The 26,886-nt window shown below is 40.3% G+C and overlaps 3 protein-coding genes across 4 annotated transcripts; 1 reads left to right on the forward strand and 2 right to left on the reverse strand.

The window, feature by feature from the left end:
- Window positions 1-2: 2 nt before the first annotated feature.
- On the reverse strand, window positions 3-4,645 carry ppil3 (peptidylprolyl isomerase (cyclophilin)-like 3). Its single transcript, XM_028577326.1, has 6 exons — window positions 4,540-4,645; window positions 4,210-4,284; window positions 3,871-3,964; window positions 3,698-3,765; window positions 3,462-3,580; window positions 3-753 (listed from the first exon to the last, which is right to left on the reverse strand). The coding sequence occupies exons 1-6, from the start codon at window positions 4,540-4,542 to the stop codon at window positions 627-629; spliced, it is 486 nt and encodes a 161-aa protein (XP_028433127.1). The 5' UTR covers window positions 4,543-4,645; the 3' UTR covers window positions 3-626.
- Window positions 4,646-10,177: 5,532 nt separating this feature from the next.
- Window positions 10,178-18,786, reverse strand: lrrc8ab (leucine rich repeat containing 8 VRAC subunit Ab). 2 transcript variants are annotated; one of them, XR_003692539.1, is made up of 5 exons: window positions 18,555-18,786; window positions 17,784-17,910; window positions 12,608-14,726; window positions 12,061-12,462; window positions 10,178-11,461 (listed from the first exon to the last, which is right to left on the reverse strand). XR_003692539.1 is itself a non-coding variant. In XM_028577324.1 (4 exons), the coding sequence occupies exons 3-4, from the start codon at window positions 14,717-14,719 to the stop codon at window positions 12,187-12,189; spliced, it is 2,388 nt and encodes a 795-aa protein (XP_028433125.1). In that variant the 5' UTR covers window positions 14,720-14,726; window positions 17,784-17,910; window positions 18,555-18,786; the 3' UTR covers window positions 11,500-12,186. The 2 variants fall into 2 exon arrangements, 1 of the variants encoding a protein (XP_028433125.1); XM_028577324.1 differs by lacking the exon at window positions 10,178-11,461 and having other exon boundaries at window positions 11,500-12,462.
- hscb (HscB mitochondrial iron-sulfur cluster cochaperone) lies at window positions 18,530-26,264 on the forward strand. Its single transcript, XM_028577325.1, has 6 exons — window positions 18,530-19,245; window positions 19,351-19,447; window positions 23,335-23,424; window positions 23,594-23,738; window positions 25,816-25,863; window positions 26,009-26,264. The coding sequence occupies exons 1-6, from the start codon at window positions 18,881-18,883 to the stop codon at window positions 26,101-26,103; spliced, it is 840 nt and encodes a 279-aa protein (XP_028433126.1). The 5' UTR covers window positions 18,530-18,880; the 3' UTR covers window positions 26,104-26,264.
- The last annotated feature ends 622 nt before the right edge of the window (window positions 26,265-26,886 follow it).

The following is a 26,886-nucleotide window of genomic DNA, read 5'->3' on the forward strand; positions in this document are numbered from 1 at the left end:
AGTTATAAAAGTTGTATTTAATACAAAACATTGACAATTTATTTACATAGCCTAGAAATAAAAGGATCAGAATATGTATAGCAGTGCTGTAGAAAGTCAGACATGTTTTTTTTGGACTGGATTGTGAATGTAAAGATAAGAGAATAATAACCTATAATTCGTCATTCACAAGGGTTTTGTCACATCAAGATGGGTCTAAAAATTGCACGCAAAACAGGTCTTAAAAATCATTACCATACCTAGCTACAAACTGGAGAAAGCATACCCCTAAAACTTTCTACAGGAGGCAAAAACTGGCACTACTCCTTGGACAGAGACTAAGGTGTTACTTCTTTAAACCAGTATTTTTCCACCCAAATTTCATTCAAATTTTGGGTCATTACGATCAGAAAATGCTGATATAAAAACGTAATTTTGTTAAGACAAATCCGCATTTTACAGTTTCAGAGTCAGTGTCGTGTTCATTGTTGCCGCCTGTGGACTTTCTCTACAACTTTCTAGCCTCTGACAAGTTATCCAGTTTTACTTCGGCAAGCTATATTACACTGTATCAATAGGCTTATTGGAAATATCACAGTCCAAGTTTTGTGTTAAAGGCCTATCCGCACATTTGAAGAGGAAGCTGTCTATCCAGCAAAAGGGTTGGCATGAATGGTTACATCCTTTATCCGGGTTTCAGTCAGGGGTCGGAACGTCTTCTCATTGACAGGCAGTTTCTCCAGTTCATCCAGTGTTTCCAGGCCATCTATAATCCTACATGTTGGAGTGTAAGAGGTCAGCTCAGCAGCAATTATAGATTCTATTTGAATCAATCAGTAACCAGACTGATCTCATGAAGTGGCGTATGTACAGTGGGGGAAATAATCATATGTACATTCTAACAGTGAAAGACAGAATCCCAAAGAAAATTTCAGAAAATCACATCATATGAATTTATGAAAATTGATAACCATCTGATGAGGAAAAACAAGTATTTGACCCCCTGGACAAACAGCATGTTAATATTTTGTAGAAAAGCTCTTATTGGCCAGCACAGATGTCAAACGGTTTTTATAGTTGGTGACAAGGTTTGTGCACATTTCGGCAGGGATGTTGGCCCACTCCTCCCTGCAGACAGCCTCCAAATCATTCAGGTTCCGAGGTTGTCGCCTGGCAACTCAAATTTTAAGCTCCCTCCAAAGATTTTCAATCGGATTCAGGTCTGGAGACTGGCTAGGCCACTCCAGAACCTTGATGTGCTTCTTCTTCAGCCACTCTTTTGTTGCTTTGGAGGTGTGCTTAGGGTCGTTGTCGTGCTGAAACACCCATCCTCGACCCATCTTCAGCTCTCTCACTGAGGGAAGGAGATGTCGGTCCAGAATTCCACGATACATGGCCCCGTCCATCCTCCCCTCAATACGATGGAGTTGTCCCGTCCCCTTGGCTGAAAAGCACCCCAAAGCATGATGTTGCCACCACCATGCTTGACGGTGGGGATGGTGTTCTTTGGGTTGTACTCGGTGTTCTTTGCCCTCCAAACACGACGAGTTGAGTTGAAGCCAAAAAGTTCTATTTTGGTCTCATCTGACCACATCACCTTCTTCCAGGCCTCTTCTGAGTCGTCCAGGTGGTGAATGGCGAACTTCATGCGGGCCTGTACATGTTTCTTCTTGAGCAGGGGGACCTTGCGTGCGCTGCAGGATTTCAATCTATGACGGCGTAGTGTGTTACCAACCGTTTCTTTTGTAACTGTGGTCCCAGCTGCCTTGAGTTGATTCATCAGTTCCCCCCTTGTGGTTTTGGGATGATTCCTCACCGTTCGCATGATCAGGGACACCCCACGAGGCAAGATCTTGTGTGGAGGCCCAGACCGAGGGAGGTTGGCGGTGGTGTGGTGCTTCTTCCATTTCCTGGTAACTGCACCGACAGTTGATCTTTTCTCTCCAAGTTGCTTTCCGATTCTCTTGTAGCCCATCCCAGCCTTGTGCAGATCAACAATCTTGTCCCTGATGTCCGTAGAAAGCTCTTTGGTCTTGCCCATGGTGGTGATGTTGGATGCTGGTTGTTTGGGTGTTGACAGGTGTCTTTTATACAGGTAACGAGGTGAGGCAGGTGTATTTGATGTAGATAATTGGTTCGGATTGGGGCTGTGTCTTAAAGAAAGACTAACTGGCTTGTAGGAGCCAGAATACTTGCTGTTTGTCCAGGGGGGTCAAATACTTGTTTTTCCTCATCAGATGGTTATCAATTTTAATAAATTCATATGATGTGATTTTCTGGAATTTTCTTTGGGATTTTGTCTTTCACTGTTAGAATGTACATATGATTAAAATTGTAGATTTTTGCATTCTTTGTAAGTGGGCAAACCTGCAAAATCAGCAAGGGGTCAAATACTTATTTCCCCCACTGTATGACACGCCAATTCGTAAGCCAGTATTGGCGTGTTATCAAGACGCATACTCGCTTTTTAGCGTGTTTATCAACGCCGTTTGGCCTCCGTTGACTTACATTACCTTGCGATTGTGTGCGACTTGACGCCATAGCGAGGTGTATGAAAAGGCTGAAAATCCACGTAGGGAGTTTGGCCGGGGTGGAGGAGGGGTAAAACACAGGACTTTCACCCAGGAGAGCGGGGATTGTGTCCCGCGTGGGACGTTTTCTTTCCACGTTTATCGTTTTCCTAAACCCAACCCACTTGTTCTTTTCCGAAACCCAACCGGTTCTGGCTTGTGACGTTTCCTTTACACGTTTTTTCTTTTCCTAAACCCAACCCACATGTCACGTTTCCTAAACCCAACCGTAGCCTCGCAATAACACGTAGCCTCGCGATGACACACCACGTGGCATGTACGTTTACTCTGACGTTGCAGACTGCCGTCTGCTGTATATAGCGCAGACATACACGCGGATAGCTCGAAATGCGTACAGATAACACACCACGTGGCTTTAGGAAAGTAGCGTGTATGTTTACGCAAAGTCATGATGTCATGTTGCGGTGACTGTCAAACACACACACACACTAGTCTAAATCCACGACGTTCCACATCCGGGACTGCTCCGTTGCCACCGGAAATTCCGTTGGATTCCACTCCTTTCGGCCATATGTCCGTTACCTCCCACTTTCTTTGTGTTGGCATTCTAAACTCCAGGTGGATTTCTGAGGACTATGGTTAACTGCTTCTCAGATATCTGCAGGGTAAACCCAGACAGCTAGCTAGACTATCTGTCCAATCTGAGTTTTCTGTTGCACGAGTAAAACAACTTTTGAATGTACACGTTCCACCAAAACATGTTCCTTCCCGAGGCGGCACCGTGGCTCTGATTGGTTTAAAGAAATGCCAATAAACCAGAATCTTTTTCTCCCATCTGGGGAATGCTGCGTGAACTAGCCTTGCGGCGAGGAAGGTCTTAGAGACTAAGCACACACTAACCAACTGTCAAAACACATAAGCAACATTTATCTGTATAAAAAGGTTACGTACTTTCCAAACACTGTGTACTTCATGTCTAGATGGGGCTGTTTGGCATATGTGAAGAAAAACTGGGAGCCATTTGTGTTGGGGCCATTATTTGCCATTGAGACCACTCCTCTTACATTATGCTGAAATAAAAGAAAGCAAAAGAACAAGTTACAATATTTAAGACTGACCCCTGATTAAATATTAGGTCAAACTTCTTCCTGACGTAGGCAAACAAGCGGGAGTTAGTAGGTACTTACTTTTAGGTGTTCACTGTACTCATCTTCAAATTTGCGGCCCCATATACTTGTTCCTCCTTTGCCTGTGCCTGAATGTTTTTTTTTATCAAAACACAGGGATCAACGAACAGAAAGTGAGAACGGGAATTTTGACATTTCAGTGATGAAATGCAACAGATGCACCAATCCCGTACCTGTAGGATCTCCAGTTTGAACCATGAAACCTTTAATATTGCGGTGAAAGACGCAGCCGTTGTAGAACCCACTAGCACACAAAGCAAGGAAGTTCTGTAAATAATAATAAAAAAAGTTAGGATATTCCATAACTTTGTTGGGTAAAAGATAGGCTTTTAAAATTAGTGACACGTTAGCCTTATTATCCCAAAAGGGTGTCTGCATTTTCTAATAAATCGTACCCAAACATGACATTTTTTTTTTTAAAGAGACAACTTTCATACCCGTTCTGAAAGAACAGAAACCAGCGGCCAAAGAGCTGGAGCACGTAACTCTAACTTTAACGTAAGTTGACTCACCTCGCATGATTTCGGTGCCCGTTCACAAAACAATTCGATTTTAATCTCTCCTAGATCTGTATGAAAGGTAACAGCCTGTAACATTTACAAAATAAACAAAATCATTAACATTAACGTTTAAGAGGCACATTCATTTATGTTCACTACCTAACGTTAGCCTGTTAGCAAGACTGCAAAAAATAAGCACGTTCACAAAAAAGGAAGTTTCTGGACTGGCTCCGATAAAAACGTATTCGCGTTAATATACATCATTAGTTAATTGCTTCTTAAACTGTTTTGTTATTTTCACGTTGACAGATATCTCCAGTAAACGTTAACTATCAAATTTACCATTTCAAACGTTGCGTCTACGAACAAGTGTGCCGGAGAAACATGTCCGTGTAGGTGCAGTAGGACAGCAATGAAAGGTTCCGTAAGAAATTTACGGTCACTTAAAAAGGGCACACATGGCTAAATGAAAGTGACGTAGTTAGAATTATGCAGTCTGCGGAGAATTAACACTTGCCAAGTTTACCTACTATTGGGCCCCTGGTAAAAAATTCTAGGCGTTATAGCCCCCACTTTTTCCCCCCATCCTCTGTAAAATGTACAACGATTTTTTTTTTTTAATTTCTCTGTGTGAGTGTTAGTACCAGATTTGTTATTGGGTCATTTGATTAAATACATGAAACACCTGAAAGCCCTCATCATGTCAGTTGATTTTGTGCTTTAGGGGTGCATAATCCCAAACACAGGGCTAGGTAGTTAACAGATTCTCAACCAAACAACAAAATACAACAGAACGGAGTCATTTGGAACATTTAAACACTTGCCCAACAGACACAAAGACAAATTAGGTCAACCAAGATTATTTTATTTTACCTCTAGTGGATGGTGTGCAGGGGAAGATGGGACAGACAAACAGAATACTCACTGCCACATCATTCATGTCAATACTGATACACTGATGATTTCCTTATTAATAATAATTAAAAAAAAATCTTTGGCAACCCAACACTGCATGAAGCCAACTTTCATCAACTATGATTGGATTTGAGCTGGGAAAATCATTTGTACCCAAAAATAATGATTTTAAGAGGAGAAATTCAGCTCAATTCTTATGGTCATTGAGTAAACCACAGAATCAATGTTAAACCAAGTGGTTTCTTTAAAAACACAAACATTTTCTTTTAAACCAGCAGTTAATATTAAACACACCAAACTAGAAAAGAATGTATAGAAATGCATATAAAACTGTAACTGTAAAAAACAATTGTTTAAATTAATACTAGGTGTCATAAAAAACAGGCAATCAACTCAAAAAAAGAAGTGAGTAGTACTAGCTGGTTTCCTGAGAAATGTAGTTATATTGTAATAATACAATAGCTGTCAAAATGAAAAAAATAGTCAAAATTATTAAAAAGGAGAAAAAACAGAACAAAAATATTAACAATAACTTTGAGATACAAAAAGCTATACCATTTACTGATACCACTTTACTAGCAACCTACACGTTGCATTTTTAACGTACTGACCATTTATTTGTAGTGCTCACTGAAAAACTTCACATTGGACATCGTGTTCTCTGCTGTCAGTCTTAATTAGGATAGTTAATTGTCCTAATCTGTGGGGTATTGCTGAGGTGTTCTGGATGTCATTTAAAATGTTCCAGATGGGACTTAGGATAAATCTTTTTTTTTTTTTTTTTTTAAGAACTACTCATAGAAAAACAAAGTATTTACCTTAAGTCAAATAATTGTTTTTTCTGAGTAGTTCTAATAAATAAACTTAAACCTACATTGTGTAATTTTTTGAGTTGATTCTTAGCAAAACCCCTCTTTGTTCTTTCACACACATATGTGCTCATTCGTGTGTAATTACTTCCACTAACTAATCAAAGTATTCTCATAAGCGTAGAATCTGCCATTCAGAATCATTTAGAATACATATGAGCGACTCGCTCGAATGACGGTCACCATGTTGCGCCTCCATCTTTAAAATACATTAGCCAAAGAGGGACATACCTCCGCCTTTCGCACTTTTAAACTCAGTGGCACTGTGACGTATGCCAGGGGGAGATTACTCGCCAGGGAAGCGAAAAAGAGAATAAAAACGACAACGCGACCGGCAAAGCAACAAGACCAAAGTTAATATTGGAGTGGCTAGAACAGCTGCATGTAAACGATGGAGATAATAAGAGCTAATTTTGGGTTCGGCCACCATAGCAGTTAAAACGCAATCGGAATGGGAGGGGCTAGAAAGTAATATTCAGTTGGTTGTCATATACAATTTCACCGCTAGATGGGAGAAATTCTTACACAATGTAGCTTTAAAATACTTGATACTGATACCATTTTTATCTTAAGGCTAGCAGTCATTCAGTCAAACCTTTCCAGACAGACTACATACAAAACATGTGTTGTATATCATTATTTGCATTCACCTAAATGTAACTTGTGGGAGAGGTGCTATAATGCAAAAGCATTCTCAGGGACCAAAAATCTTCCTCTAATCTACTTAACTTGAAATTCTCCCCATCATTTTAGTTAATTGAATGTGACACAAAGAATGCCCATGCACATTAGAAAACTACATCACTACTAACGTTTACATAGTATAAATAAAGGCAATATTGCACAATATAGCATAGTTAAACATGTTACTAAAATAAATGTACATGCCTCAAACTATTTGCTTTCAACCCAGTTACTGTACTGTATAATGCTAGCGTCCACGTTTCTTTGCAGTTAGATTTATAAAAACATATAGCACGGATATATTTTTGTTCTCAGGGTAAACACGAGAGCCCCTATTGTGTGTTGTGCTGTGTCAGAGCTGTGCATTGATCTTGAATTCCACATTTTTAGCATGGTGCTGCTTACTGTGGCAAAACACAAGAGCAGAAAATTCACCCTCAGGCAAAAAGTATTAAACATTTCTCAACAAACTAACACACTTTGAAACCCGAGAAATAAATAACAATTAAGGTGACCTGTCCTGAAAAGTATGGAGGCCCATTTATGACAGGAAAAAAAATTAAGAATGATGAGAAATAAAGATCTCCTACGAGCGAACAATTCATCAAACAATTAAAAAAACGAAAACATTTCCATTCGCCAAATGAGCCCGTCACTTCCATAATTAATAAAATAAAAATATAAACCAACTGCTAAATTTCTAGATATCTTTTAAAAAATAAGAGTGGTAGAAAATGTTCTGGATTATTTTAATACACTACTACTACTACTACAACAAAAAATAATATCTTATTAATCACACTTGAGACACCATATGGATCTTTTATTTGCCCAAATTGATTACTGGTGTCAAGTATGATCACTTGTGAAAATTCCACAGAAAGTGATATAATGAAACATCAGAGCAAAATATAAAAAATCAGCAAAACTGTCCTATTAAAAAGGTCCAATATGTAATAGATTTACTGTAATAAATCAAAAAATGACCCAATGCGTCATCAGATATTAAGGAAACATGCGAAGTTGAAATACTATCTTTTCTGACAATAATGTTAATGGCAGTATTTTCTCCTTTTGAAATTTTTCCGTTCCATGACGGAATTTTGACAGCCAGGCCGGGTTGCCAGATATACCTGCAAAAATGTAAACCCAGCGCGCTACAGCTGTAACGTTAGGACAACCATGAAAGCAGCAAACAAACGGAGATAAATTCTACCCAACCTAAACCCAACAGTTGCGTGACCAGAGCCGTTACTAACCCCGAGTTGGCTAATTTCCTCCTGAACAGCATTAGCTTCAGGCTAATATATCACGGCTACAAGGGACGGGCATTTTATGTCATTTCAACATTTGTGTACTCGCACTGAATTATATAGCTAGAGCACCCGAGTTTGGTTACTCGCAACAACAAACTGAGAAACAGCCAATAAAGTGATCCCGACTGGTCCTGGCTAATGCCGCCATGCTAACCCTGCTAACGTTACCAGAGGACCAGGCAAGCGGGCCACGGCTGTAGCCTGTTCAGCAGCCGTAGCCGACAACGGTGAGTTATTTTAAACCAAGAGAGGGGGGCTAGAAATTGGGAAGAGAGGACCGCGAGTTTGCAGTGTGTTTAGCGATTGTTGACGTAATTGTAAGCCAGTAAAGTGTGTTCAGTCGGGTGGAGAGGACGGCAAGGTAGTGTTATTTTTAGCGGTTCCTACCGTAACTCTAAAGCTGAGGAAGTGTGTCTGTCAGTTGGGTACAGAGCTCTGCGTGAACATGGGCTTCTATGACAATATATGGGCTTCTATGACAATATAAATATATAAAAATCCAGCATCCTACATTAGCTACTCTGCTGTGAAGTCATGTCTGGCTATGTGAGAGACAAGCATCTAGCAACATTGTTGTGGATGCTCCTTCAGCGCGCTTTGGAGGAGGGTCTGGCAAAGCAAGACTACGGATGCTGTGGTCTCAGCCTGGCAACCAATGTGAACTTAGAGTCTGGGGAGGAGGGGTCGGGGGAGACGACTCTCTCCAGTGTTTTTAATTTGTACTGCAGTAACTATTTTAAACACTAGCTGTCAGTATTACATATTGCACATTTAATCTTTCCTGCCAATGACAAAATCATTTGTAGGAATTTCAATTTTTCTTTACATTCAATGGAACATAGCTTTACACTTTTGGAAGTAAAAGCTAAAATTTTACTACGATGGATTTTAAGAAATGGCCATTTTGGACCTTGTTGCATTGATAGTTAACTTTATTTATCCCTGTGGGGAAATTAAGGTTATTGGCATTAATTAATTAAGGCATTGTTCTTTCACATAAAAAAAACTTGGATTGCATTCCATATTTTCTTCACTTTAATGAATCCAATAGAGTAATTTCAATAGTTTTAGATTAAAGATGGCTGTAATATCATGCACAGGTGAACAACACTTAACACTGAACATTGCATAAGTGTGTATGTCCGGCTGCCTGTCATTAAAATATCTTGAGAACAGTTCATCAGATATACTTCACACATGGCTAGTGCATTGCTCCGTACCAAATGACAGGGTGTGTCGAAATTGGTGCAGTTTGGACACAGGACATGTTCAATATTAATTGTGTAAATTGTGAATAAACCATAGGGAGTGCTCTTGCAGCAACAGGGGCGGGGCTTCAGGGCTCTGTGGACTGACTCGAGCAGGGGTCCATTTCAGAAAGCAGGTTTAGTGATAACTGAGTTTGTTAATCGTTCTTCTTCCCAGTCTACCAGTTATGTAGCCTACATAACCTTATCCGTCCTCTTATCACTAACGTCACCCATCGTGGACATGCTCTACATCCCTGCACATTCTTTGTGTCACATTAAGTTTTTTTTTTGCAAACGGCAATTTTCTTTACAACATTGGTCATGCAGAGCATATTAGTAAAGCCACTAGCAAAGCGCCGTCAGAAGTCACTTGCTCTGAAACGTTTTTTTTTTTTTTTTTTTTTTTTTTTTATTTTTCCTGGACACAAAACCAGTAAGAGCCATTTAAAAAGGAGTTCCACAGTATTGCAGGTGACTGATGTAAACCCTTTGAAATAAAAGATTATGAATTATAATTATGTTAATGATAGTGCTGCAGCCTCAGTACCTAGTACTTTTCGCCCGCAGGATTGCACCTAAATGAAATAGATTATAGGTCCAATACCATTTCACCAGTAATATTATAATTAAATATGATATTAATATTGGAAATTATGCATTTACTCTAGCAGCAATTTTCTCCCACGCAAATTTTCTCTCTTTTGCAGCAGCTGCTGTGTTGCTTTTTTAACTAAATATATGTTCAAACTCGCTGTATGTGCGCATGAGTATTTCCGCCGACCAGTTTGTTTGTGGTTGTTGCCATGGTGAATCGTAGTATCATTGCTCAATTCATTCTGCCTTTTTATAGTGGTGGTGCACGCGCGTGAACCTACTCTGAGTTGATTGAACCAACACAAATCAGCTCTTCTGGAACCGAAAACTCTGAGTTTCCCATCTCAGGGTAAATCAACTCAGAGTTCAGGGTTGGACTCAGTTTGTTAAACCTCCTTCCTGAAACGGGGCTCTGGTCTTCACCTGTCTGTCTTCTGCTGTTGTAATTTTGGTGCATGGGGACAGCTAAGTAAAAACAAACTGATGAGTCAACAAAAAGTTGAAAAGAAGATAAAAAGTTTAAAAACTGCTTGCCACAAAGTCCTGCTCTGAGCTGGTGTCTCTATCAGCATAATTCCGAGGAAAAACAATGAAATGACAACAAGGAGAAAAATAACAACGCAGCTCCAATTACTGGCCAGATGTACCGGGCAAAAATATTCTGTCCAAGCATCTCCTGTAATTTGGTGAACACATAATCCACCAAAGAGCAAGTATTATTTTAACTATATATAGAGGTATTCACCCCTCTTCTCTCCGGAGAACACGGTGTTTCTCATTAATGTGAAATGGACAGAAAGGAAGTGCAGTCCGAGGCGAGTGTTAATGTTTTTTTTGGATGTTTAGATAAGCGGTTCTCGAGAAAGCTGCAAGCAGCAATACCATAGGTCGAACAATCAACCCGTTTAAAAACAGGCACTTTTTTTTTAAAGGGCACCGCACTAGTAATATTAATCCTACAAAGTTATAATAAACTGAAATTAACACAAGGCCAGGTATATATATTGTTGGATTTTACGTGTATGTTTTACTTGTTATTTGCAGACAATAACACTCAACTATCAGGGCATACAAGTAGGCCAGTGCTTACTGTATACCAGTCCCAGAAAGGGTAAACCAATCCAGTGTTTCAGGTAAGCATCTGTATTCATCTAAACTCTTTACTATCTGGAGGGTCCATTTTAATGTCAATATTGTTTTCTCCTGTATAAGCTTCAGTTTAATTATTTTGATGCAGACATGACTTCTCTCATTCAAAACCTTTTCAGCACTGAATAGTATACTGACAGTACGGGTGAGGTATCTGCTTAATAATAAGATGCCATCGAACCCTGCACTCTGCCAAACTGGCTCCATGTAAGGATTGCACTCTCTAGTCTAATACCACATGTTGTACTGCTACCAAGACTCAGGCCAACCACAATCAACTCATCAGTCTCTACAGCACTTGCACTCTCCTCTCTACTTGTCTCCTCAATGACCCTCTCCCTTACACACCTTCTGAGACAAAAGAATCTCAGAATCCATAACCTTGCTTGACATGACTTATTAGTTATCCCTGATTTGTTATTTATTGTTATACGTTCATTTTCAAACCAAGCACACATGAAGGTATTTGAGGGCCATGGTCTTCCCTCTGCAGCAGAAAAACAATGACAAGGGAGTTAGTATTTAGGTTGTGTCAGTGCTGGACAAACAAGATGGAAAGACATGGAACAGCCACTATTCTATCTCAAGGATTGCTGACTTGACTGTGTAGTTTGCTTGTAATTGGTATAGTCATTCCCTATAGACCAATATAACATTTGGTAATTTAATCAGATTACTTGTCAAATATTGTGAGTGAACGTTTGCACATTTTTTCCTCTAAAACGATTCAATGATAAATTACTTTGCATGTTACGATAAGAACGGGAGTTCGGAATTTGACAATCCCTACACAGAAATTAAGAGGCAGATGTCTTAACGATCACCATCCTATCTAATTTGTAAAACTAACACTACTAGACAGATTATTTTAATAATGTATTCTGTCTTAATTTCCAAAGTTTTGCTTACTTCTTCACCATAACTGAGAAGCCTAACATGGAAATGCACGCTGCTGATCACAATGGCACTGCTACATTGTTGCTAAAAGAAGCATCCTTACTTGGTTATAATGGAAAGGCCTGAAAATCTATCAGCATCTATCAGTATTTTGGTTCTACCAAACTGTTACTGGTTCTCAATACCTACCCTTACTGACAGTGCACTGCAGCAGAACTACTGCCTGATTCAACAAGCCCTCTAGGACAGCGTAGGTCTTCCTTCTGTGTCAGCGCCCAGTTGGTCAGTATTTTTAACACACAGCCACAGACTTGTTCAAGCCTGATCTTTGTCCATTTTCCATAATTGTTCCTTGACCTCCGTGGGCAGGGTGTTGAAGATGTCCTCCTCTACCACGAGACCCGTTCTCTTTAGCTGTCGGCACTCGCCCAGCTCCACAGGCAGACACTCCAGATTGTTTCCTCTCAGCTCCAGCTGTGTCAGCCCGGTCAGCTCTCCGAAGCGCGATGGCAGAGAATGCAGGCAATTGTTCCCTAAGTTCAAAGTGCGAAGCTTTTTGCAGTGGAACAGCTCATTAGGCAGAACCTCAATCTTTATTTCAAGGTGGGGAGGGTGTTGTGTTGGGAGGCAAACGGAGAGATATTAGTATTTGTAACAAAAAATTTTCAGAAAACAATCCAACGTACAATCCAAAAAGATTTAAATAATGGAAAACAGTATTTATTCAAGTACTCACCCTGTTGGCAGTAACTGCCAGGTACTGAAGATTCTGGAGGAAGCCTATGTCGGTAGGGATATCAGTTAGGTTGTTATGGCTCAGGTCCAGGAAGCGCAGCTTGCGGCAATAAAACAAATGGCTGGGGATCTTCTCGATCTTGTTTCTGTTCAGGTACAGTTTCTCCAGGTTGGTCAGTGTGCCAATCTGGATGGGAATATAGGCAATCTGGTTGTACCAGAGCTTAAGGCAGACCAGCCGATGAAGGTGCTGGAAGCTGATGATCTCCTCGATGGTCTTTAGATTGTTGTCTTTTAGATCAATCTCCTGCAAGTTGTGCAAGCTGAAGATTGAGTGTGGTATGCGTTCTAGATCACAGCGAATGAGCTCTAGCTCGGTCAGATTGACCATCTTCTTCAGGCTGTTGAGCACCATCAGCTTGGTGCCTTCATTATTGATGGAAAGCTTCTGGAGGTGCAAGCCCACATCAGTCACTACCTGAGGTAGCTTGGTGAGATTGCTCTTCAGACGAAGAACTTTGAGCCTCTTGAGCTCCCGGAGCCCATCAATGACAATGTAACGGTTGTTCTCCGCACTGAGATTCCCTGTGAGATGAAGCTCACTAAGATTCTTCAAACTGTAGATCCATAAGGGAATCTCTTTGATGTCAGTGAACTTGATGTGCAGAGACTTCAAGTTCTCACGCAAAAAAGCCAATGCAGGAGCTTCGATTTTGGCTGGTGTGTGGTAAAGCCACAGCTCCCGCAGGTTGACCAATTGGGCGATGATCGGCGGGATGGTGACATCAGGGATAAGCTCCAGTTTAACAACCTCCAGCTCCATCAGGTCAAATACTGTGTCTGGAATGCCACTCAGCATGAAAAGGTGCAACTCCAACTTCTCCTGAGAGTTCTTGGTAATCCTTTGCCGGAGCTTGTCCAGTGTCCACTCATTGTTGAGGTTGAGTTGCCTCAGCTTATTTTCGCTTACTTCTGAGAGGAACACAGCGAAGCGTTTGGAGTACAGAGGGTCATACTGATCTATCATGTGCATCATGAATGCAAAGTCATTCTTCACATCGGGTATGTCACTGTAGCTGCTCTCTTCCCGTATCGACTCAAAGGAGTACTTCTTTAGAGAGCGCCGAAGCATCCAGGAAAGTGTGTACATGCAGATCAAACCATACACCATTACTAAGCTAATGTAGAAACAGGCTAATATTTTAAAAAGTGTAGCCAAGGGGTGAGCACATCGGTACATGCTGTAACCGGTCAGGCTCTCTATATTCACCGAACAGTCAACACTGAATTGAATATCATGCACGTAATACCCTGTATAGCAGATTATCAAAATAAACTTGATGACTTTGATGATAGTCTGACGGATATACAGTCTGTATACAATGTCTCCTTCTTCAACGTGTATACGGAACTTTTTGACTTTTTCAAAGAGTGCTTTTGCCTGTTCACCCTCTTTCTTGTCCAAAACCCCGGTTTCTGTTCTATCTACAATGCCCTGCTCAAGGCGTGTCTTTGTTCTTTGGAGCATAGGAACACTGGCTTCAACATCCTCACTGATAACGGACTCCTTGTGGTCCATTGAGCCGTTCATTTTCATTGGTTTTGGGTCACTCTCTTCGACCACGGTTTCTGACAGTGCCCTAGTTGTCCATGGAGAGTCAAAGCATTTCAGTAGGATGGATACAAAGTGCTCTAGTTTGGAACTAGTCCGTGGGAACTTAAACCAAAAGTTGCTGCAAGCTAGGAAAATAAGGGTGTGAAGTAATACTAGGTAAGGAAAATACTTGGCAAACCAGTGCAATCTATTCTCATAGCACACAGCATCCACATAGTTGTACTGGTGGCGGTCCAGATCATACTGGATCCCTTTGGGCTCCAAGAACAATGATGGGGAGAGAGTAGAATTGAAGTTCTTCCTGCAGGTCTGGTTGACCACCCATTTGCAGGGCAGGCAGATCATCTTGTCCTGGGTGACCTGCAGTGTCCCCCCAAACACAGAAATCATAAGCATAACAATGGAGATGTAGTCTGTGAACACATCCCACCATGGTTTCAGGATGCGGTATGCCGGCTGTGTGTCCACAAAGTACCGCAACTCAGTGATGGGGATCATGGTTTATCTGTGGGGGGGGGGAGAGAAAAAAAAAAAAAAAAAAAAAAAAAAAAAAAAAAAAGAGTTGAGGACAATCATAAGTGAGTACAGTGATATACTGAATTATATATAAAACCCTACTTTCAAAATAAAAATCTCCTTCCCCCTAAAAGGTCCTGACACACTAGGCAGACGGCAAAGAACTAGTGGCGATGAAGGCCAACTGTGGTGTAGCCCTGTGTCTTGGCCAAAAAGTTGCAATTTAACACACCGCAAAGACTACAGTCGACGGCCAACTAGCACATACGCTCTGCGCCTGTGTGAGAGGAAATAACTCTCCATGTCAGCAGATAGGTGGCTAGTTAGCTAGCTTGCTAATTAAAAGAACCCACCATGCTTTTATGCTATACTGATTACAGAAAATAAGCCATACAAAGTTGTCAATCATCTTGTGCTAGCAATGTTCTTTCCTACAGTGTCACAAGATGTGAATGTACCATTAAGTTTTTAAATTGTACTAAGTTAGTGGCCAGCCGGCTGGTTAGTTAGCTACCTTGCTTGCTAGGGGGCTCAATTCTCAGACTAGCACCAACCTGGGTGCAGAGGGAGAGAGGTCTTTAAATAAAGTTTTACGGACATTATATTATTCAGTTTTTTTGTAGTATGTATGTAGACATTTAGAAAGACATGTATCATAAGTTATGTATCTCTATGTACATTTACCCTCTTAAGGGACATAATGTGCAAAAAACCCAACATATTTGAATAGTTCAAACCTTCTTTTTTTGGGCTATTATGGGCTTTTTTGGATAGGACAGTGGGAGAGAGAGGGGGATGACATTCAGCAAAGGGCCTCAGGTCGGAATTGACCCTGTGCCACTGCGGTAAGAACTGAGCCGTAGAAAATGGGGTGCATGCTCAACCAGGTGAGCTACTAGGGCGCCCCGAACCGGTGTTTTTAAGAAGGAACATAAAAATTTCATTTTTGGCCAGTTTTGACAGCCCTATTGTGTATTGGATTGATCAGATAAGATGAAAAATGAGAAGAGCCTTCCGTGTATGCCCTCTTGACTTAGTTGTTTGCTTGCTTTTGCTCACCTTTCCTGTTTTTGTTTTTTTTCTCGTGCACTAATTTGCTTAAGCTGAACAGCCAATCAGAGTGATTTCTCTAACAGACCGGCTGCGATGCGAACTCAAAATATTGAAAAGGTTGAAAAAAAGCCAACGAGGGTCAACTACGGGTGACAGTGCGGGACAGACTGCAAAAACTAAGGCAACGGAACACTCACTGTCGGCCTAACTTGAAACAATGGCCTATTACCGTCTCCTTGGTGTGTCTCCACCTTAATGCCTTAACAGCCTTTACCTGGACCACAACACAATACCAAGCCAAAAAAATCAATACTACAATACTAACTAACAAGGTCATTCCAGATGGTTAATTTGAAGGAGTATTGAACTTGTTGTGACAAAGAAATGCCTGATTGACATTACTGAGTGGGCTACCATGTTAGTGATTTAACTATTGTTAAATAGACACAATTAATCTTGCTGTTCAAAAGAAGTGTTATACTAGAAATAGCATTTTCAAATGTTGTTGCCAAATGGCAAAGCAACCAACGATAAAACATGAAGTCAATGTGTCTGCATTTTAATTTAGTCCCTTCAAGATTTAAGAGAATTATTAATGGGTTGTCCCAATGAAAAAAAAACAAATATCCCACAGGCAGCTGCCCAGAAAGTGTACGCAGACTATACATAAAATAAATGAGTAAATTAACTATCAGATTGGCTTAATCAAGAAAAACCTATGCACCTGAATTTCATTGGGAGGGCAGCATTATTAGCAGGGATGCATTGGGCCCACTTTATCTTTTCTGATGCTGACTATGACACCAAAACTAAGTGCTTCAAACTGTATAGAGTACTCTGATACTTAAAGTAAAGTATACATTGAAAAATGTCTTAAAAATAACCTTGTTATGCAATAAACACAGTGATAAAGAAAAAGTAACATAGAGCAGTCATACTGGCCAATATCCTATGTGTCAGTAATGGTGCAGATCCATGGTATTGCATAGATGCATCACTACCAACTAGGGCTAGAAGTGGGCAATATAATGATATTTCTATGTGGTTATTTTATCCATTAACAATTTTTAATTTATGTTCCAGAAAAAAATGTATTATCATAATGTGAAAAAGAATCACATATAACGTGAGAGAGGACTGTTTTCCATATCGCCCACCCCTGATTAGCAATGAATCTTATATGAGCCTCATATTTACACCTGGCACACAGGCAGCAAAAACCATTTAAGTTATTACTCCAAGTTGTTGGATGAAATATAACCAAACTTAAAAAAGCACATGTGAACAACATAATCGGTGCATAAGAATTGATAAAAAGGCTAGTAATGCACTTAACACAAAATATTTCTACTTACAAATCCAAACTGTAAAGCTCAATAACTCCATACGTAAACAGCAAAGAGAGAACCACAACTACTTCTATGCCGCTGCTGTACATAAGAGCCAGATAAAGCCCTCCATATCAACCTCCAGCCTTGTGTGAGTGTGACACACCCAGCTTGTAAGCTTGAGAAGTCAATCTTCTAAAGATGATGTTCCGTTTTGGCTTGTTTAACCCAAACAACACGACCGCCAGAGGAGCCACCTTGCTCCCCCTCCTCTCTATTCTTAGCCATTTCCGTTAATAATACCCAGAGTATTGTCTGTGGGGGCCTTGAGAAGCGACCTTCAGGAGGAGATCCTGTTTACCTTATAGAAGCGGCTGTCTCCAACTAGTATCTCTCTGGAATACTGTACTGTCACCTTTTGCTCCCCCACACCCTCCAAAAACACACACCTACACATACACAAAAGAAGTCGGAGTTGGCATTCATAAGAGCTTGCACTTTGTTAGGAAACTGTAAAGACGCCTAGTTTGACCCTTGGCCAAATAAGAATTATTACACTGACCCCAGTTCATAGAAACGTTTGCATACTGTTTGCAGTGCTGTAGCCTGGTATAGGTAGAATACGTAGCAGCACAACAACCACACTTAGTAAATAACATACTCACCAGTTTTGAGTGTTTTATCGGTGCTCCAGTGTCTGATGATGACCTTGGTGGACAAGCCACTCTCCGTGTATCCAAAACTCTTCATGGACCATTGCCTTTCTTACCGCTATAGGATTGAATATAAGACCTGAAGAAGAAAATGGGAGATAGACATTTGGTTTCAGCTGTTTTTTTCTTTGTTTTTTTTAACATACTTGGGAGTGACATACCTAAGCAAAAAGCGTAAATAAAGTTACTTGCATGCGTATTACTGATTCAAGTTATGTTTAAACAACAATACATTACAATACACTATGTTGGCGGTTGCTCTCATCAACAAATGTGTATTATATCGTGGTATATGTGTTGTGTTTTCAGATATATGATAATTTAGATGGATGTACTTATTATCCATCACTCTCCGCTCGTAACGTTAGCATGGGAGGGGTGTCTTTGTCATCTGGCTATGTAACGTTAGCTGAGCAGGCACTTTTCAACAAAGAGTTAAAGATGGGTGATTCTTTTTCAATGTACCATTAAATAATGTGACATGCTATCTGTGCGGAAGCACACTGGTATCTCACAACACGCTACTTAGCTACATACAGTGACCACAAACAATAACATGGTTTGCTGTTGAAACACGTTAGCTAGTACGCTAACCCAGCTAACGCTACACCCCGGCTTTCTCTCTCTGTGTCTTCAGAAGTTTCCACCATAGCAACCGCTGTAGTTAATATGACAGTGATGAACTGCTAACATGTATTAAAACTGCTATGATGTTCAACTTACTACGTTTGGTGTGTTGCGATCAAATCCAACGCTACTTTAATGTTAACAACAGTTGCTAACAAATTGCGTTTGCTAGCAACTCCACTTGCTAACGTTAGCTGTTGTTTTTCAAGTGAGTCTCCAGCACCTCCGAGACAGTTCTCCGCTTACACCGCCAAGACGACGGATGGCAGTGTGGTGCTTTTAACAAACGTAGAAGAAGAACGCTCTTCCGCTATCTTTCTGGAAGAGAGTTGTTGATGTTTGGACCGGTTAGGACAGTAAGAGGAAGATCATGTTTTAATTGACTGCACAACGGCTCTAAATAGTGTATTTTAATTTCAGAGATGTTGCCATTTAACTCTTTGCGGATTGTGTGCTTATCCCGGGCTTTAGTGCACCCAAATTGGCCGATGTCGAACAGACAGTCTGTTTATAAAACTGTTACATGTTCAGCACATGTTATGGCTATCAGCTTTCTCAAGGACACATGGAACAGCAACATGCACTTCAAATCACTGGGAAAGCAAAGAAAGCTCATTTACTACAGTAACCCAGTCAGTTCACCCAGGAATTACTGTACAGGTCAAGTCCAACAGAACTGCTGGAACTGCAGACAGCCTCTTGACACAACACCTGCATTCTTCTGCATGTCATGCAAAGTAGTCCAGCCCCCAGAAGAAGGGACATCCTATTTTAAAATAATGAATTGGTGAGTACCTTGTTCTAATCTTTTTATTACTCCTCAACATTTTATTTATCAAGTTAGCCTGTAAAGCAAAACATTTAATGTTACCATGTGTTTGCCTCTTTTCAGTGACTACACATTCACACTGGACACACACAAACTGCAGAAAAGATACTTGCAGCTCCAGCGGTCTCTACATCCAGACAACTTCAGCCAGAAATCTGTGGTAGGCAGGGGGATGTGAGGGGAATCTGAATAGAGATCAGTTCAGTAACATGGTGTATTAGTACAAGTGCGAGACACAAATTTGGGTTAGACTCTTTGTCCCTTTTGGGCCACCTGACTGTGCATTGTTGTTTTATTAGTGTGATTCATTATGATTTAATCAAGGGAATAACTCTGGGCAAAAATCACAAGTTGAGTTCGAAAGACATTGAAAAATATAGGCCCTTAAAAGGCTGTTTTCCCTATATTAAGGTACCAGGCAAATAAGGTCAAGACAATGGAAGCAGTTCAAGATTTCAAAATCGCAACAATTGAGAAGATGAAAGCATTGCTTTAAAAAAAAAAGGAGGACAACTTGCGAGTCCGACCTGTGACGATTTCCTGCATGTCTCCCTCTCTCTCCCCTTTCTCACCTGGCTGTCCTGTCCATTGGAGGCGGAGGAGCCCAAAAGAATAATCTTTAGAAAAGAATAAAGTATGATTAAAGATAAGTAAGTCAGCACAAATAGTATTAAAAACACTAAAAGGCAAAAGCATGAGAGTCCAAAAATGTGGGACAAATAAAGTTTGCGAAACAAATTGAATGCTAAGTTTTAAGTAAGTAAAATTCATTACAAGTTAAGTAAAGGTTAAGTAAGCAAGCGAGCAGTCTTCTGTTCTTCATGTATTTCCTAACTCCTGCTAGAGTGGAACTGTGGTATTAACAGCTTAATTTACTTGAAGAGTTTTTAAGGTAAAGTAATGACTTACATGTCTAAAATAAGCTGTGCAGTTAAAGCTGAAATTCAACTTTTGACTTAAAAGCATATTTGGTCAGAGGAGGAAAAATTGTGGATATAAGGCATGAATAATGATTATTTGTGTCATTAATTCATGCCCCAGTTATTTTCTTAATTAAGGTGACATATTCAAATTGCTACTTTAATATGGACAACAAAAATCCAAACATATCCTAAGAAAAATATGAAATCCTCATATTTTTAGAAGGTAATTGTTAACTGAACTGTAATTTAAAAGAGGCACTCCACTGATTTCCACTTCATTTTTCCACGTCCATCGTGAACTGGGGCTCAATTGCTTGCTTGTCAGCTAACGGTTAATGATTGCTCGGCTATCGGTCAGAAAAAAAAAATCTAAATTAGCATCCCTAACATGGGTGTTTACCATAGACTGTTTTTTTTCATCTCAGTTCGTAAACATACATTGTACATATACAAATACAGATGACATAAGAATAAAAGAAAAATAAATAGGAAAATAATTTAAACAAAACATGAATAAATGAAAAGGTGACAGACTTACAAACTTCACTGAAAGTGGTGTCAGCAAGTGTTCTTAATTAAATTGTTCTGTGTAGATATTAGTTATTGAAATGTTTACCTGGCAGGGAGGGTCCAATTAAATGTGCTATCAAGTTGCATCATGGGAAATGTAGGATGCAGTGTTGTAGGGCTTGACTAGTCTTTATCCACAACATTCCACTTCCAGGATTGTTCAGGTGCCGCCGTAAATTCCGCCGAATGTCTTTCATTTCGGCCGGATGTCCGTTACCTTCCGCTTTCTTTGTGTTAGCATGTTAATTACAGTATGAGGACTATGGTTAACTGCTCCTCAGATCTCTGCAGGGTAAATCCAGACAGCTAGCTATACTATCTGTCCAATCTGAATTTTCTGTTGCACGACTAAACAACCTTTGAACGTACACATGTTCCACCCAAACAAGTTCTTCCCTGAGGCTATTTTGCAGTGGCGCCGTTTCTGCGCTGCCCAAGACGATTGTGATTGGTTTAAAGAAATGCCAATAAACCAGAGCACTTTTTTTCTCCCATCACGGAAAGCTGTGTGAACTCGCCAGCGCTGTGGGGGAAGGTCTGGCAATGTGAGACTAGGGCTTGACCCATACTAGGGACTAAAAGTCAGGATATCTCTACCTCTGCTGCTTTGAGATCCCCTTCAAGAAATTCTATAGAATGTCATCAATAAAATGCACACAGACAACTCATGATGGTGCTTTATACTGACAGATATTAAAGAGAAAAGACAGGAAGAAGGTCTAATTTTGACATGCCCACTTGACTTTGGATGGAACATTCCCTCGCTGCTGTTTAGGAAATACATTTGATCTTCTCTTACCTTCACTTTTGATATTTAACTTATTATTAGGGGTGGGAATCACCAGAGGTACCACGATACGATATTATCACGATACTTAGGTCACGATACTTAGGTCACGATTTCTTAGCTCGCTCTGAATTGGGAGGTAGCTTTGTCAAGCTAAGTGTGTCCAGTGTTGGTTGGTTTTTCGGCGGAGCTGGTTTAGCATTAGCTTTACCGTCCTCGGCTAACGCTAACTCTGGATGGTGGCGTGTGAGATGAGCCCTCATGTTTGTGGTATTCCCTGAGTATTTTATTTGCATACGACACTCCTTGCAAATCCCATGTCTCATGTCCATCTCAGTTGTCCCCTCCTTGTTAAAAAATCCGAAAAAAGTCCAAACACTTGATTTAAACGCAGATGGTGCATTTCTGATTTCTTTCTCTGACGTTGCCATGTTTATTTTATCTACATCCTCCTGCACGCTGACAGTCACCCCGCTGACCTCACCAGAAAACAAACAGCGCCATCTGGTGGACTGAATAAGCAATTGATTTTATTATTATTATACTACCAAAAAGTTAAATTCTGATGTGCAATTTAAATAATAAAAGATCGATACTTGGCGCCTGTGTATCGATACAGTATTGCCACGAGAAATATCGCGATACTATGCTGTATCGATTTTTTCCCCCACCCCTACTTATTATAGGCAGATAAAGTGTACCTTTCTAACACCAGATCTTGTGAGGAAAGGTAGGTTTGATGTACTTGGTAAATCACATTCAGCCCGAGGCTAGGCTGATGTGAGACAGGTGGGCCTATATTTTACATAAAAACCTTGACTAGTGCAGCTTTAAAAATGTCAATGAAAGAAATAAGACTTTTCCAAATGCATCTGAGCAGTTTTAAGTTAAATGTGTTTATAGGTTATTTTACAAAGCGGTAAATGTTCACATTATCCTGTTTCCCCCTCGTGGATCATTAAAAAACGTTGCCTGGCATAAGAATAAGCATTATGAGTACAAGGAGGAGAGGAGGTGTGTTGCTGTGCACGTAATTTATTCTGTACACGCAGGTGCAAAAGCACAATGCAAAATGTTGTCAAGATATGAAATGAGAGCTTACTCATATTCAGCAGAATGTGAGAGAGGAGAGGTAGCCTAAATGGTTTCTACACACACAACCTGTCCAATATTGTACTGACTCTGTTTTATTTATTAGCACCTCTGGCCATTTTTTTCTTAATTAGACATCTTCCAGCCTCAGGGGTCTTCATCATATATAGAAAACTCATTACTTATACAAGGCTACAAGGCAGCCACCTACTGCACTGGTTGTTATTACAGAAACAGCTCCCCACGATGGGCCCATGGGCCAGAGCTAGGCACTATTGATTTTCACAAGAGTTGACAGACCTGATAGCTGCAAAATGTACACGGATCTGCCAACCATTTCCAAGATATTTTTGTTTCCACACGTCTGTCGTGTCAAACTTACACCTGGATCACTTGAAGTGTCCCAAACTGCTCGACTACAAAAGAGAAGCTGTATGTCATACACCTGATTGTCAGTATCACCAAGGATTTGGAGAGACAGTGGTTTATGGATTGTGATGACAAGGTGTAAAATTGCTCAGATGTTATTCCCTTTTGTGACAGTTTGACGTGTAACTCTGGATAATGTGAATATGTGTTAAAAATCACAATAACACATATTTGCTTTCCCTTTTTAATGAATGAATATGCGCTGAGCACGATTAGAAGCAAACTTAACAGAACCCTCTTTTGCAGAAAGAACAGGAGTATTCAGAAAGCCACTCTGCTCTTGTGAACAAAGCCTACCAGACTCTGCTTAAGCCTTTGAGTCGTGGTCTTTATATGGTGAGTCCTTCTAATGAACAGTTTATTTTTTTATAACCGCAAGCTCTGTCTGTCTGATCGCTTGTTCTAGAGAAACATCCTTACTATCTTAGTATGACATGTATGTATGTGTAGTAACATGTATTTGAAGGAGCAGTTGAGTTTGATGAACTCCCATCCTATGTTTCAGCTGGAGCTGGAGGGGATGCGTATAGAAGAGGGCACCGACTCCGGGGCGGATTTGGAGTTTTTAATGGAGCTGATGGAAATCAACGAAGCCCTTGATAAAGCTAGGACTCCAAAGGAAGCCAATAAGATAGGCCAAGACACAAAAGGTAAATAAATATGCCTGTAAAATGTATTGAGCGAAAGTGGTTGAGTGATGATAATTCAGCACAGGTGGACGTTGAGTACATGAACCTGGTTAATTGGTGCTGCTGACACAACGGATGTGTAGCTGTTCAAGATTTTTGGCTAGTTTTACCTCTCCAGGCCTCAAAACGTTATTAAAGTGCCCATATGAAAAAATCACTTTTTCTGGGATTTTTGTGTGTTCTTTTGTGTCTCTGGTGTTTCCACACACATACAAACTTTGAAAAAAATCCATCCATGCTGTTTTGAGTGAGATATGGTTTCTGAATGTGTCCTGCCTTCAGTCTCCTAGTGAGCTGTTCAAAATCGGCCCGGCTTGTGACGTCACAATCCGAAACGAGCTGGCTAACCGCGACCGTTAGCTCGTAGCGTTAGCGTTAGCATGCTAACGCTAGCATGCTACGTCGTTCTCAATAGCAAAGCACTGCTACAACACACACAAGTTCACCATAATCTACAAAAGAACTACTTACATGTGCGCCCTCATTTAGAAGTCTCCCAGCTAATCCTGCCTTGTAACTGACCAAAGTTGGAGAAACAGGCTTTCTTTTACTGTCTCTAGAGTTAGCTAGCTGACATGCTCTACATCTGAGCTACTGAGCATGTGCGAGTGCAATCAAAGATAGTAGTGAAGAAGAAGATGAAAAGAGGTCTCACTCTGTAGCTAAAACAGAGACAAGGTGAAAAGAGGATCTGCAGCAGTGAGAGAGAGCTGTGCAGTACAACAAAAATATGGTGTTTTTTGAAAATTAAACCATGTAAACCTATTCTGGTACAACCTTAAAATACAGTTATGAACCTGAAAATGAGCATGATATGGGCGCTTTAAAATGAAACAGTGTAAGACATGAAAATCACTTAATGGCTGAATTTCTCACTGGCTGAGGCATTTCTTTGTTTTAGGGGTTAAAGTTGTAATCCTTAAGATTTAAGTTCTGGTTGATTTGGTGTGACACCTCTGATTACCATGGTAACAGCAAGTGCACTCCAGCACTCCTCGAGCAGCTGCTTTGTCAGGAATACAACGGAAGAGCAACTGGTGTATCTGTTCACAGTGCAACAAAACAAACTCACGTTGTTGGTAGGCATATATAGGCAATTTGGATTCAGGGCGGGAATTGCGGACTCTGCCATGTACAATGAAAACTAATATATAGAAAGGTAGTTACGGAATCACTGAATGGCTAATGCATAAAAAATGGTGACCATAAATAAATGAGAAATTATCTCATGGTAAGTGTACTGTAAGAACCGCTGTGTTTTAATGTGCTGGCTAATGTCATTTTTCCCCGCCGTGCGCTACATTAAAATCAATGCGACACACCTTACAAAAAGCGTGGAGGTTGTCAATATGACTAGGTAAGATGCATGTAAATTGTTGCGCCCAACACTGTTGAAATTTACAGCTATATTTCAATTTCTTTGCGGGAACACCGCCTTCACCTGCCATTTTTATTGGCTCGCTTTCGGGTCTGAACTTTCCGCGAAGCTTGCGCAGAGATCAACTGCGAAACTGGGTTATAGGTTGCCAGGTTGAGGTGACAAACGGGTTGAAAATTGTATATGATGTGTGGATTGTGTGAATAGGATGTGTTTCACACAAGATCTGGCAACTGGTCAACATTAGACAAACATATTGGTCCGATTATTTATAAAGGAGTTTGGGCCATGCAAATTACAGGAGTTTTCCGGGAGAAATAACAAACCGGGAGCGGTCCGGGAGATAGGGCTGAAAAACAGGAGAAACCCGGGAAAAAACGGGAGTGTTGGCAGGTATGGGGTGGTGCGCGATCACGGAAGGCTTGTATCATGTGGATGCAACAACATTTTTGTTGTCATTACTTATTGTCATGGGAGAGACAGAAACTACGCACTATAGCTTTAATTGTGTGAACAAAATATGTCTTTTAGATTTTTCTAATGTGGTTTATTTAACCTAAAATAAAGCAGTTACTCTCAGAGGGGAGTGTGCTTTGTGTGCTATGTGCCATGTGTTGTTAACACATATATTACTGGAACGTGTCTCCTCCTCTCTTGCAGGGAAACTGGCAGTCTTGACAGAGGAGATAGATGCTGCCCTTCTTAGAGGTACTATATTCAGATGTTGCATTAAAACATTTTCTGTTCCTCCCACTCATTCCTGTGTTTGTTTTGTAATCTATTCTGAAGCTTTCCTAGAGTAACTGAGTGAGTCAGTGATTGAACTTCTTTTTGCACTCTCTTTTTTTCTCAGGAGAGCTTCAAGCCGCCAAAGCCCTGCTTTCCCAAATGAAATACCATGCAAACATTGAAGAGAAAGTGAAGGAAAAACTTTCTGAATTCATGTAATTTACCCCCTCTTTAGTATCCCTTTATTGTATATTGTTAGCTACTTAAAAAACTTTTTGTAGATAAGCACAAACATCATTGTACATTTGTTTTGGGATTATGTAAATCTATTGTTCAAGTTGAAAAATAAAACTACTTTTAATGCATAATACACAACTGAATTAATTGTGAATTGTACTCTGCTATTTTTTATTTAAAACGGTACAGATATGAGGGTGTAACTGGATGCATACAGTATTCCACTAATTTCACAAGCCTAATCATATCCACTTGTACCTAATGTATCATTAAATGTGACCGAGATCTATAATTGTCTCTGATTAAATGTGCTGCTCAGTGTTTATATGATTATCCTGCCTATCAGTTCAGCATTTTGTCATGTGGGGCTCACACACAGAAACGGGACTCCCACTCAGTTCCTCAGGGTACCTTTAGGTGGAGACATAACACCTTGACAATCATCATGCAGAGGCGCAGTACATATTGTACAAACTGGATATGAGACCAGAAGGAAGTCCTTTATAGGGGTAGACAGCCTATTTAATTATTTATAGTGGCTTCATATGCAGCATTAATACTATGATAATCAGGAAAACCTCACTGAATGACGATTACTTGATGAGCCAAAGATCTATGATCTGTGTAAGGTTCTAGCTCATAAATTGATTGTACTTTGACCCTGTACACCTATGCGTGCAGCAAACTGATAGGTGCATCAGAATTTTAATTCATCCATCTTCTCGCTCATTTTAGTTTTCTTTTTTTTTTTCAACACCATAGTCA

This window comes from Perca flavescens, chromosome 5 (genome assembly GCF_004354835.1).
Source record: "Perca flavescens isolate YP-PL-M2 chromosome 5, PFLA_1.0, whole genome shotgun sequence".
NCBI classification, from domain to species: Eukaryota; Metazoa; Chordata; class Actinopteri; order Perciformes; family Percidae; genus Perca; species Perca flavescens.

Coding starts and splice junctions, on each gene's coding strand:
- ppil3 (XM_028577326.1), bottom strand. Junction 3,766..3,870: donor TCAAACTGGAGATCCTACAG/GTACGGGATTGG, acceptor AAAAACATTCAG/GCACAGGCAAAGGAGGAACA. Junction 754..3,461: donor AAGTACACAGTGTTTGGAAA/GTACGTAACCTT, acceptor TCCAACATGTAG/GATTATAGATGGCCTGGAAA.
- lrrc8ab (XM_028577324.1), bottom strand. CDS start 14,719: ATGATCCCCATCACTGAGTTGCGGTACTTTGTGGACACACAGCCGGCA. Junction 12,463..12,607: donor TGGCAGTTACTGCCAACAGG/GTGAGTACTTGA, acceptor CTTGAAATAAAG/ATTGAGGTTCTGCCTAATGA.
- hscb (XM_028577325.1), top strand. CDS start 18,881: ATGTTGCCATTTAACTCTTTGCGGATTGTGTGCTTATCCCGGGCTTTA. Junction 23,425..23,593: donor TGAGTCGTGGTCTTTATATG/GTGAGTCCTTCT, acceptor CCTATGTTTCAG/CTGGAGCTGGAGGGGATGCG. Junction 25,864..26,008: donor AGATGCTGCCCTTCTTAGAG/GTACTATATTCA, acceptor TTTTTTTCTCAG/GAGAGCTTCAAGCCGCCAAA.